Source organism: Musca vetustissima, unplaced genomic scaffold (assembly GCF_032173495.1).
Source record: "Musca vetustissima isolate MV318-11 ecotype Yass unplaced genomic scaffold, APGP_CSIRO_Mvet_v1 utg10644, whole genome shotgun sequence".
Classification (NCBI taxonomy): domain Eukaryota; kingdom Metazoa; phylum Arthropoda; class Insecta; order Diptera; family Muscidae; genus Musca; species Musca vetustissima.
Window position 1 is genome coordinate 101,194 of NW_026877303.1, and position 13,927 is coordinate 115,120.

General features: G+C 34.5%; 1 protein-coding gene across 1 annotated transcript in view; it reads left to right on the forward strand.

Moving 5' to 3' along the window:
* Positions 1–13,927, forward strand: part of LOC133321880 (protein prickle) — a 57,167-nt gene that overhangs the window by 41,149 nt on the left and 2,091 nt on the right. The window contains exons 3-5 of the mRNA XM_061530953.1: positions 3,036–3,149; positions 10,432–10,560; positions 13,204–13,407. Of these exons, the coding sequence (XP_061386937.1) occupies positions 3,036–3,149; positions 10,432–10,560; positions 13,204–13,407 (447 nt within the window). The remainder of the gene's footprint in view (positions 1–3,035; positions 3,150–10,431; positions 10,561–13,203; positions 13,408–13,927) is intronic.

The window sequence follows — 13,927 nt, forward strand, 5'->3', positions numbered from 1 at the left end:
TATGACCAAAGGCAAATTAATATTGAGACCAGCCTTTTATTATTTTTTGATGGTCCCTTTGTTTTTGCCTTTTTATACGAAATTACCACATGTCTCTGTCGTATATCATGAATTAAATACATTTCATGGACTGGTTTCCAAACATTTGTCCATTATCTCGTTAAAAATATCCGGCAAGGCTTTCGTTTAAAGTTTATACGCAAATTTACCGGCAATTGTCCAGTTAGTATGTCGGATAAAACAATTTGTCACATTGGACATCAAGGAATGTAAATCAGTCATGGTGACATTAAGAAAAGGTAAAGGGAAATAAGTGAATACGGTTGTAACTAGCGATATATGTAAAAGTGTTCTTACACAGATTGTTATTTCAATTACTGATTTAAAAATCCTGTGTAGATATGTGGGAGAAATTTCGTGTAAAAGAGATAATTATAAAGAGAGAAAAACATGTAAGAAGATCTTTAAGATCGTTACCGTGTGGAGGACAATTAAAATAACTTTTATGTGTCAGGACCTTTATATCGGGACTGTCTCATTGTGAATATGCTCTGAGATATTAAATTCCGCGTTACAGATCGGAAAAGTGGGCTAGGAACTTTGACAGACGGAAAAATAAGCGGGAACTTTATATGTTTAAAAAACATAGACATATTTATAAAATTTTTTGAATATACGTTTTTTTTCAACTTTTGTTTGGAATTGCATTGGAATGATAAATTCCAGCCCCTTAGATTGGGAAATGTGTGGGAAACCTTCAAAATAACGAAAATGGGGATGAATTTTTTCCATGAGGACTATGTCCAAACATAGACCTACAGTGAACTTTTTTTTGCAAATATGGTTTTCATTCAGTTTTAGATATTACGTTTCACTACTAACGTTTAAAAAAAATATCAAAGTTTTTGAAATATAAATATTATCATAATTTGTGGGAAATATACCTGAAGAAATTGACGTACACCATAAGTCTAAATATACGTTCCATTTCAAATGGGATACTAGCTATTATTGAAATTTTGAGGTGTTAGGGGCGATTTTTGTCCTATCTGGGCATTTCGATACTAACGTATAAGATGGACAGAAGGTCTATTGTCTGAAACGGAATTGGTTCCGAAACACTTGATTCGATATTTCGATGAAGCATTTTTATCCTAAAGGCTGAAGGTAAAACAGCCCTTATGGTTCACAGAGTGTTTTTATCACATATGTTTCGGATTTAATGTTGATCATTATTCAATTCGCTTCAAATTAAATTTATACGTCTATAAAATATTGAATTATTGATCTAGATTTGAAAAGGTAATTGATTGCGCAAAGTTCGGTTGAAATCGGAAATTTCATTCGCCTGATATTGGATTTATAAATATTGAAAATGTTGACCATTTATGGGGGAGGTACAAGCAAGGAGTGGACCAATGGGTCCCATATCTGGACTTGATATAGGCTAGATAAAGATAATATGTTGTACAAAGTTTGGTTCAAATCGCACATTCCATTCGCCTGAATGGATTTATCAATATTGAAAATGTTGACCATTTGTGGGGGAGGTACCAGAAGGAGAGGACCAATGGATCATATCTTTGGGTCTAGGCAATAATAACTGGCTGTGCAAAATTTGGTTCAAATTGGACATTCCATTCGCCTGATATTGGATTTACAAGTATTGGATATAAATAAATTTTAAACATTTGTGGGGGAGGTACCAGAAGGAGTGGACCAATGGACTTGATCTACCCTTTTAGTTGTTCCTGTTGCCAGGTTGTCTCATGATTTTTATACCAGATAAAGATTTAAGATTGAGCTCTTAAATTGCTAGTACTCCTAGGATGTTTGGAGTTGCAAATGACAAATATCGGTCCACGTTTTGGTGTAGCCCCATATAACGTTACCCCCCAATATTCGGTATTTTGGGGATTTTAGACAGATTTTCCAACCGAATTGGCCGTAATTTTCTATTTTGGGTTCTCATAACGGTGCCACCACATCTCCGCACTAAAATTATTAATATTGACCCAAGTCGATATTCTGAGAATTTTAGACACTTTTTTCAGTCGAATTCAGTATTTTGACTATTTGTATTATGCTTTCAAATTTTGTTTCAAAATTTGCCACCGAAATTACCTCCTTTCAGGGTGACGGGAAGTATACAAAATCGACGAAATAAAGTGGTGGGGAAGATATCTTCCGATGCATTGAGTGCGACGTTCGACATCTTGCCAATATTTTAAGTTTTCTTTATGACCAAATACTTAAAATTATAAATTATTCGCATTTCCTTTATTATGGGGCTTGTATTTTCGAAGCAATCAACATACACAGAAGGCGGGCCAAATTCGAAAATGCGCTATGTCAATTAATATTTAAGCATATACTCAATAAAATATAATTTTTAACTGTAATTTACTATTTGCAGTTCTAGTGGATATGAAACGTCCGTGTAGTTCCAGTTTTAGATTTTCCCTCATGTAACGAGCTATAAAACCGAATTAAAAATAATTTGTCATTTTGGGCATTGTATTCCCTACAAAAATATTCTACATACTTTTCGGTAATATCTGAGATTTAACATCACCGTTTGACCAATACGTTATTTAATAATCCCGCACGTTTTTCATTAGCTGCATTATATTTGCATTATATATAAGAAGGATTTCAGTACAAATTCAAGTCACCTCATACCATTTTTAATACAAAGAATAACAAATTCCCGCTGTAGATAACCGAGTTTTACGACCTTCAATAAAATACCGCCATATTTCTATATATTTTGTTAAATGTATTTCTGGTACAGGTTTCATGTTTTAGTTTTCTAGGAGTATATTAATTCTCTAACCGAAAATTAAATGCCAATGTTATTTAATTATTCAAATTCCACACCTTGGTGTGTCCATTTGGATCATGAAATGTCGAGGGTGTACAAAGTTCGGTCTGCTCGAACTTCATTTATTTTATCTCTTATTGTCTACCTTGACCTCATATTGAATTTTATATGAAATTAACAGCTATTAACTTTCCAATTATTTTCGTTGCAGGTGCGTTTGTATTTCTCACAAATCTCCGATGATAAAGTGCCATATGTCAACAGTCCCGGAGAACAATATCGAGTACGACAATTGTTGCATCAGCTTCCGCCGCACGATAACGAGGTAAGTGTTACAGTAATTTACTAAGACGAAATAATACAAAAAAGTAGAATACATTGCAGTCTCAACAATAAAATATTGTCTCTTAATTAAAGTAATGCCAAACACAATCAATTTTCATCAGTGAATGCACACCTCCATGTGGAGAAATTTTGTGTTTTTATCTTCTTTTTTCGTTTTGTTGTATTGGATTAAACTTTACATTCTATAATAAATTGAAATTGTAATTCCGATTTAGCTCTAGGCCATTAAAATGCAGATTTAGTTTGTTTCAATTACATGTACAACAGGATACAAATAAAAATATTTTAGTATTAATGTTGTTGTAGTTTGAGTTGCCATGGTTGTGGACGTTTTTTAGTCAGACTCAACATTGGCACCATAGATAGCATCACCTGTGACTAACACCCACTTGGAAGATGTGAAAAAGAGACAGTATCCATGTAACAACAAATGACCATGAGAGGGGTTATGATGCTAACAAACTGTGGCATACATATTAAATCTGAATTCTAATTTCAATATGCATATGGGCATGGTGTTGCCAGATTGTTTATATAGAAGAGATTACAATGAAAAAAAACATCTGGAAATATCTCAATTTCTTCAGGAAAATCTGAGATCTTTTGTCACATATTTAAATCCCTATCAAAAATAATGATTTTCTGCAATAGGAATTTTGTGAAACAAAATCCCGAATATCCTCATTCGAAATTACATGGCAAGGTTAAAGAAGTTTCGCACTTTGATGTTGTTGACTTTTTTCTGACCAACTACTTACATTTCTGCTAATGAATTTTTTCCCACAACTAACGAGCATTTTATACAATATTTTGTACGTAAATATGTAAACTCGTTGCTTACATGTGTTAGTGTTTATGTGCATACAAATACATACATAGATGCAGAGCATAACCATATATTACAAATACAAACGTAGATGCAAAGTATAACCACAAAACAAGTTAAACTCTAAAGTGAAGCATAGTAGAAACATGTCTATGTGTGTGTGTGGGTATGTTTGTGCGCAATAGTGAAAAGAAAACAAAAATGAATTCAAAAATTTCCCATATCAGATAACTTCATTGATTGGAATTGCCATGTTGTTAACAAGCAAAACCAGAACACCGAACAGAATTGTAATGGTTGAAGGAGCCAAGCTCCAAACAAGAGTGAACTCAACTGAACTGAACTTGGATGTCTGGTCTGGCTTGTTGGTAAAATCAAACTGACAAACAATTCTCTTAACATCGAGCCTGCCATCACTGTTGGGGCTACCGCCAATGGCAACAATAAAACCAACAACAATAGCTAAGAGAACGCCACTTACATCAGCAGCAAAAGTCCAACAAAAAATGGTATCATATCAATACCACCAATAGGCCAAAAACAACTACAACAACAATGACATCAATGTGGAGCACTGATTTTACTCCATTCCGGAAATGGACGTATGAAAATCTATTGACAGACTTTATAGCACAAAGATATCGACGAACATTTTCGGACAGTGGTTGCGATGACATGTTAAGTTCAGCCATGCCGAACTCTTTATACCCTCCACCATGTATATCCTCTTTATGTAATTGAAAAGTGTGTGCTAGGAAAAGTGTTTTCTTCCCAGTGGTCTATGTATAGACAAGGTTCTTCAAAACTGTTTCTCCCCCTTTCCAGTGCGGCTAAACCCTTCAAAATATAAACCAGTGAGCGGAGCAGTATAGTCAAACGGGGTCTATAGTATGTTAACCTACCCAACCACAACCGAACTCTAATTTTCTGCAGATCTTAATCGATTAGAGGTCAACAGCTCCTCTTTCTTACCCCTCTTTTATTCTACACACAAAAGGCTTGGCGCAGTTGACCCTCTAAATATTGACTTATCTGCGTAAAATTTGTGATGATCGGCTTACAATAGAGTCCTCCGTTATAGAATGAAAATTTTATAATTTTTCACACAAATGTCTGGATCCATTTTAACCCCAAAAATTGGCCGATCTTCATCAAAATTCTATGGTCAGGCCCCTTTCTCTGTGTAAAATTTCGTGATGTTCGGGTCATAATAGTGGCTTCTGGAGCGACAAAAATAAAGGTTTTGGTCCATATCTCCGCTAAATATTAACTGATCATTACCAAAAACAGGGGATCATTACTAATAGGAGTCTTCATTGGCCAGATCACGTCCTACATGAAAAATTTCGTGGAGATTGGTCCATGGTCCTGTATCTTGTTTACAAATTGTAATGGGACACACATATGGGAAATTAGAAAATTCTTTTAAAATTCCATTAAAAAAAATTTGAAAATTTTTTTTGCGAGCACATTTATGATTTTTGGTACATAGATTAAGAAAAATATGCTTATTCGAAATCTGTTCCCGTTCACAAATTCGGATGCTGCGCACAAAAGTTATAGCGGTTTTAAATCTTGTAATTCAAATATAAATTAAATTAATTCCTATTTGTTGTAATTCGCGAATTTCTTCACAAATGGTTAAACAAATTTGTTTTCTTTGCAGTACTAGTCAAATCACATTGAAATATGGTTAAATTGTCGCGAAAAATAAATTGAAACATGAAGACATCTGAAAATAAAATAAATTAATTTTTTAATTAAATCGAAATGTTTTTTGAATTTCCGATTTTTTTAGTATGGTTAAGGGAATACGGTCTTTCCCTTATCTTATAAAATATGCAACTCTTTTTTCTTCAAATTCTTTTAGATGATTGTTAAATATCGGTATATTCATCTGATAACAGTTTCGACTGTAAAAATGACTAAATATATTGCAGTTACAATATATACAAATTATCAATATTTAAATGCATGCAATTCGCGTATTAGTTGAAATCAGTTGATGCGCATGCGGTTTTTGTATAAACCGAATCAATGTCTTTCAATAATTATGAATTTTTCGATGTTTAATTTAGCGGTCAAAGTGTTCCGCTCGATGCACTTTACTGTGCAAAAAACCTAAAAATGATTAAAAATCACGCAACGTGCATACGATTTTTATGCGCATCCGATTTCAGAAATCTCCTATGAAAATACACAAAAGGACACCCATTTTAAAAGGATCGGTTAAGAACCGCGGATGTGCCTCCACAATCGATTTTGGATAAAATACGCATATTATTCGCGTATCGATATATTTCTGACATATTTTCACACAGATTCGCGAATATGATAACACAAGAATGAATGTAGGTAAAATCAATTCGAAGAAAAACGCGATTATTTACGCGAATTTGTCAAAATAAGTTTTTGCAGTTTTTCCCACATTCAAGGTACCTATATCCGCCGGTACCTATATCATTAGATCCGGCACGTAAAAAAACTAAAATCACGCGGGGTTCCACGGAATTTGAATGGACTTTCTTAATTTTAGACTCAAAAAATAAGTTTTTTTTATAAAAATGTACGCACCAAATTTTCGTCTTTGGAACCCAATTACAAAGAAGCTGCGGTGAGCACATTCATGAGATATACACCAAACGAAGCCAAATCGCGAGTTCTACAGTCCTATAATTAGTTTAGTTCATTATCTAGATACGCATCCTAGTTATCAGAAAAATTCAAAAAACTCCGAAAATCTGGCTTCAAAATGTCAGCATTCATTTTGGGTGGATGCAGTGATTATATCGAAAAATCATACATTAGAATCATATTGTCCATGGGGTATTCTGCAACTTAGTCACTGATCACATGTGCATGCGTTGTGTAGTATAGCCACAAATCAGGAACGAACACAAAAAACACGTTGGCTTCAACACATTTTCACCCATTTTTTTATATTACCACCATCACAGCTTCCACCAAACTTATTATTTATTACCAATATTTTAAGATTTTGACAAGATCACTTCATTTTATAGAAATGAATTTAAATTATATGCAATATGTTCATATTTCGCGAGTTATAACCTTGCAAACCTCAGTTTCAAGGAATTTAAAAGAGTTTTGTAATTTCCCATTTCTAGTCGTGATATGACGATCGGTGTACTAAAATTTTGGTCTAGGACTAAACCGAATTGGCTCCAATCCGATATTTTGGATTCTCAGGGTTGGAAATCTCCCTACCATAAAGCGGAACCATCCATTTGGGCACGTATTTCAACCGAATTTACTATAATTTGATATTTTGGGCTTTATGGCACGTCTTCCCCCCAAACAACTTGGTTAATACTGGTCAACTGGTCCGATAGAACGGTACCATAAAATTTTTGGTATTTTGAGGTTTTAAACCACATTTTCCTACCGAAGTAAGTGTAAATTCGCATTGCGGAGTTTAGGAGCCTAACATACATTTATGCAGCAAATTATCAGTACTTGGACATTGACCCCATATAAAACTATCCCCCCTTATTCTATATTTTTTTCAGATTCCTTTTGAATAATACACTTCTTTCCACAAAGTGTTCAATATAGCTTTTTGATGTTTTCATGGCTTCCAAACAAGGGAACAAGGACATTGTGGTATCGGACGAACTTAACGACGTTTTTCTTGTCTATATTGATGTATGTCAGCCTCGAAAAACTCGAAATGTCAAATTACAGCCACTTTGGCAATAAAATGAAGCAACAACTTTTAAAATCCCGATAATGGGCGGATTATGTCCATTCATGAATCGATAGTAATCATGTTCTATATAGATGTATGTCAGCCTCCAAGCACCCGATATTATGAAAATGAAAAAATCTGTGGGGCACTCCAACGTCACCTATAAATGATAGAAAGACTGGACGAATCTGGGCTAATAATTCTACGTATTATTATGGAGAATCATCCGACATTCATCGAATCATCAAAATTACATTGTAAATATTTTTCGTTCGAAGCTGAAGTAGAATTAGTTAATTTTTGTTAGGAAACATTGTGACCAAACCAAAATGTGAGCCGAAAGAACAGATCTTCGATTTTCAACGATACTCATATAACTATAAAATTTTTACAAAAATTCAACAATCCATATCAATTACTTCGTCTAAATCTCCATAGAAGTTTGACTATAGGTCATACAAACAGGATTTGTCTGCCTCACATTGTAATCTTTCAACAAAAATGCCTCTTCGAAATCACAGTGCTGCACACACTTAACAAACAGGAATCTATGTCCATAATAATCAAATAAAGAAATTGAGGAAAGCCCTACCAAAGTGTAAAATGTTTAAAATTTCAAAAACAAAACGACCATTGAGCGTCAAGTCTGCATATCTTGTCGACAAACATACATATGTATATCTGGATGTGTGTTGCTGTTTGGGCTTTTGTTCGGGGACCAGTGTGGACAGTATTGAGATGGCAAACAAATCATAGGCTTTAGGATTAAAACTATAAACACCATATATGCATCCAAGTGTGTGCGTGTGTGTTTGTGTTACAAATGCTCAGAGGGGAACTCAATGGCCTGGCCCGTAGGCCATGAGTGTATGCATCGCACCATCAGCTTTCGGTTGCGATATCTCCTGTCTGTCTACCAAGGTTCATGGTTAGTCTTTTTAGGTTTGTCTGTGTGATAGTATTTGCATACAGCTGAAATTGTTTCGGACACATTTAAATCTAACTGACGACGACGTCGACGATGGAGAGACTTTGGCCAAAATGGTTATGTTTGTTTGGTATGACGGCTACTGTTTTTGTTGGATATAACCATACGAATAACAAGAACAACAACAGCAACATTTTGAAAACTAACACTCAAATGCAAGAGTCCCCGTGAAAAACAACATCCCAAAGCAACTACAGCAACAACAACCACACTAGTAGCATTCATTGTTGGTCCAACATCTAACGCCTTAACCATAACACATTCACAATAGCCTAGTCATGGCAACTACAAATACCAGAAGTTTATCATTAATAATATGGTGAGACGGTTAGTACGGCAATATTTTATGCTATTTTATAACATGTGACGATACCAATGGGCAAAGGAATAAATTTCAAAACTGAGAGCATAGGAGCATCCTTTGGACTTTAGAATGGGAAGTTTATATTTCAAATAAATTGTAGATCAAACTCGAATTCCTCTTAGGTATTTTTACCATTATGTCCTTTTGAAATATATTTTTCTGCAGGGAGTAAAATTGGAAAATAGGGTATATTTTAATTTTAAGATATTCGATATTTGATTTTGTGTGAACTTCGATAAAAATTGCCTCGATTGTAGATAAAACCAGTAGTAGAAAGGACAAAAGTCGGAAGGGTCAACTAAATAAGGATAATCACCTTGAATAGTGCATATATAGGAGCTATATCCAAATCCGAAATCTATATCTAAAAAACTCAACGCTCCTCATTCTAGTCTCAGGTCGTCTCAAGTTTTCATGAAAAATTTCGTGGGATCACAAATTTTCTTGTTATTGTTGTATATGTGTGTTATTATAACCTACACAACTTTGTTGCAAGGGTCTTATAGCTTTGTGTAGCCCCAAGAGTTTGTAACGCTACGAAACATTGGTCCTAGGCCCATCTTTTTGTATACCGATAATCATATTTCGAGTAGCTGAGTCGATCTAGACATGTGTGTTCGTTCGTTGATATTTAGGAGTTTAAATTTGGATAGGAGGATTTGAAACCCAATGAAAACCAAATTAAAGACATTTAGGTTGAAAAAACATGGTCAATCTCCAAAATACCGAATAATGGGGGGCTATCATACCGTTATGTAGGGCTATCATAAAAGTCTTTACTACCCAATGGTAGGGTTTTACCAAAACACGGACGCAAAAATATATTTCCCTAAAATATATTCTGCTTAACTAAATGTAGGGTGCCTGTCAGAATATTGAATATCATGATGCATAAATATGTCCATGGACGAAAAAGGAATATCAGTTGTTGTTGCAGTTTTTCATTTTATGACCAGTGTTTGATAGACATTTTGCTATTGGCCATAGTTATTTTCGTTTGTTTTGTTCTTTGCTCTATTTATGTTTTGGCTTATTTTGATATATGCAAGCAGTCCGAATAGTTGTAGTCCTAGAAAATTCATAAATGAATATGATCATTACTGAACGGAACTGCTGCTGTGCATTTTAGTTGGCGTTGTAAAGATGTCTTTGTTGATTTTTCTTCTTTAGTAAAAAGAAAACAATGTTTGTTTATTTTCTTAAAATCAGATGTAGTTTATGTTGCTTTTTCTGCGTTACAGTTGCTATTCAAAACATTTTACTGGCATTTATTATTTAACAGTTGATGGTCTAGCTGGAAGAGTATTTTCTGTTTTTCTTGTTCGGTCCGAAAGTTTATTTCATTGTTTCCCTCTTTGTCTATCTGTCATTTCAGGTTCGTTACTGTCACTCGCTGACGGATGAGGAACGCAAAGAACTTCGCCTATTCTCCACACAACGTAAACGTGATGCACTTGGACGTGGCAATGTCAGACCACTGATGAGTGCACGTCCCTGCGATGGGGTAAGTAGATGGATATTTATCGATTTAAGATTAAATTTCAGTGCTCTCTCCCACCTCTGTTAAGCTGGCATGAAATTAGTTTGTAATTTTTGCATTTTCCATGACGTTGCTAGAGAGTGGGAGAGAAGGTCATTTTTTGTGTTGCAAAAAATGCAAATGCGGAAAGTGGCACAAGGTGCCGTTAAATTATTTAACGGCGATGGTGGCATAAAAATTGGCACACTATGGTACAATATAATTAGTTTTATGTTATTATGTTCGGTTTAGATAATAAAATTGACAAAGAAAATATTTATGAAAATTCAGAAATTGGGAATATAGTAGAAAAAGAATATGGAGTATTAAACTTTTGTTCACATTTTATGATGGATTTCTATATGATATATTTCTATACGAAGTGAGAAAATTAATACACCATATTTCATATTGTTCTCAGAAGATTTTATACTTTTCGAAAACATCACTCTGGTGTATATTTATAAGTTAGATTTTTATAACTTCATTTGGTCTAATATGTTAACCTTGTTAGTATAATGTTATAATGTCCCCACAAAGAGTCAACATTTTGAAACATTGGAAATGTCATGTGGAGCAAACGGAATATCCAATTTCATCTAAGCTTTAAAAATGGTATTATATTTACCTTACATAGATCAAAAGAATTCAACTTTTTGGTCAGCTTTCTGAAAAAACGTATACCTGATGTTCGGCCTAAAATAGTGGCGAAATGTCATCGAAAACGACAGACGTCGTCCTTGGCCATAACCGGAACCTCATGTAAAATTTCATAGCGATCCGTGCGACATTTTTGCTTCTAGTGTGGTTACGGTAATATTAACCAAATCAAAATATGTATGCACCTGTAATTATGTTAGTATAACTCCCAAATTCGAGTTCACACAATAATACATTTGGTATCAATTTAGAGATCAACCACTCCTCCCGAATATGCTATCAACTTCTCGAGTTAGTGCCCTTCAGGAGGGGATATACGCCATTGTCATTTTTCACACAAAAGTCTAGGTTAATTTTACTCACTAAAGATGGACCTTGGCCAGATTCCCTTCCTGGAGTAAAATTTCGTGGTGTTCTGTTCATAATTGTAGCCTCTATATCGACCAGAAAAACAGACAAATCAGTTATTGTCCATTTCATTCCCTACATATTATCGGATCATTCATTGGGCAGAACCCGTCCTGCAAGCAAAATTTCGTGACGATTGGTCCATAACTGTTGCTTGTATCGTGACTAGATTGACTCAGCTAGTCAATTGGTGTACTAAAAGATGGGTCTAGGACCAATATTTCGCGGCGTTACAAACTCTTGGGGAAACAGCAAACTATAATAACCTTACAACATAGTTGTGTAGAGAATAAACAGTAGGAATGTAGGAACCCATAATAAGTTGAAGTAAATAGTATATCACATAGCTATATCTAAACTTATTATGACGGTTTCATTCTTGACTCAATTATTTCACAATTTATTTATATTAAATTGGTCTCATTTATGCGTAGAAGTTATGTCGGAATCTGAAGTGATTTTTACCATGTCTGACATTAAATCGGAATCTATGAGTCGACCAATTTTGCCACAGAGGAACAAAATCACACTACTCCAATTCCACACAAAAAATTAACTAGCTGCCACCCATCCGTAAATTTTAATTTACGAATATGTGGTCTGACTATGGTCAGACGCTCATGAAACAATCATGAAACAATCTGTATCAACTTAATATAAGACATGGTAAGGATTTTTTTAATAATTTTCTGAAGGTAATTTAATAAATTCTGCAAAATATTCAATTTATTTCATAAAAAATAATGAATAACAAAAAACCTGTACACAATTAAAAGTTACTTCTTAGTTAATGACTGGGGTGTCGGATAGCAACATTGCTAATGCTTCAAACAACGACACATCCCCCGTTTGTGACAAACAAACCAACTTAAGTTGCAACTGTCAGCGAATTGTTAACCCAAGTGTCATGACATGTGTTCAGACTGATTGTACATGGCCACCTACAAACTTCAAGTGGCCAAGAGAATGTCGTTAAGAATGCTGCTGTAGACAATGTTTGAAAAAAAGTTACCTGCAACCGACAAATGGAAGCCAACCAACAAACTTAATTCAACTTGACTTTGTTAGTTGCAAGAAAGAAAAAAAAAATAACGAACACCTTAAAACATGACTTGACCTGGCTAACTGGAGGGTAATTGAATGATTGTAGGTAGCTGGGATTGCAGAGACATCAGCTGCACTAGATACTTTGGCCAAGTGTGAATGCAAGTCATTCTGAAGTTTATCTTTAGCCGTTGCAGGTATGCCATTAGAAGCGCTGAGAAAAGTTACTAGGAAGCCAAGTCACAACTGCCACAAACAAATAGACAATGTAAATGTTGACAGTCGGTAGGGAGGTCAAGTGTTAAAAGTTTTTCATTCCTCTTTTCTTTGGGGGGTTTCTTCGAAAATATTCAAGTACTTTTTAACGAGCTCTTTCCTGTAATTTTTGTTTTCTTCTTGGCCACCATTCATATTTGGAGGCAAACAAGTTTTTTCCCAGCCTTTTAGTTTCTTTTACCAAAGCATTTTATGATTTTGATATTAATTTAATGTCTCATTTTGCAAATCTAATTTCAGTGCGATGATTTGATTTCCACCGGTGACATGGCAGTATTTGCTTCGCGTTTGGGCCCAAATGCCTCCTGGCATCCTGGATGTTTTGTATGCTGCGTTTGTCGCGAATTACTTGTCGATCTTATCTACTTTCATCGAGATGGACGACTCTATTGTGGCCGTCATCATGCAGAAACTTTGAAACCACGTTGTTCAGCCTGTGATGAGGTAAGTTTTCATGGAACTTTTTCTTCTTCTCCTTAAATGTATGGATAAAGTTTTTTCTCTCAGATGCGAATTAATCAAGTTGAACGTGCCATTAGTTTAGGTACAATGTCACTTCAGGAAAAAGTTAAAGTAAAATTGAAGAGCTAGACGGTTTGAAAGTTATGGCCATTTTGATTATAACTTTTGCAAAATAATTTATTCTGTTAAAGGCTTTTTTTCAATTGTCGCAAGGTTAAGAAACATATGAATTCATAAATATTGGAGAGATAAGACTAGTTCCTAATCAGTATCTAGCTTATTACCACTTTTTTAGGCAATGAACAAAAATGAAGAAAATATACAATTCCGTTTTACCTTTAGTAGCTGTATCTTTTGCCAAATAGAGGTCTTAGCTTTTATCTAATAACGAAACGCGCTTTATCAATATTTCAATAGTTATAAAAATCTCTAATCAAAAATTTAATGATACAAAACTTTTACAAACTCACGACCATAGCACGCACTAAACTATGAAGAAATT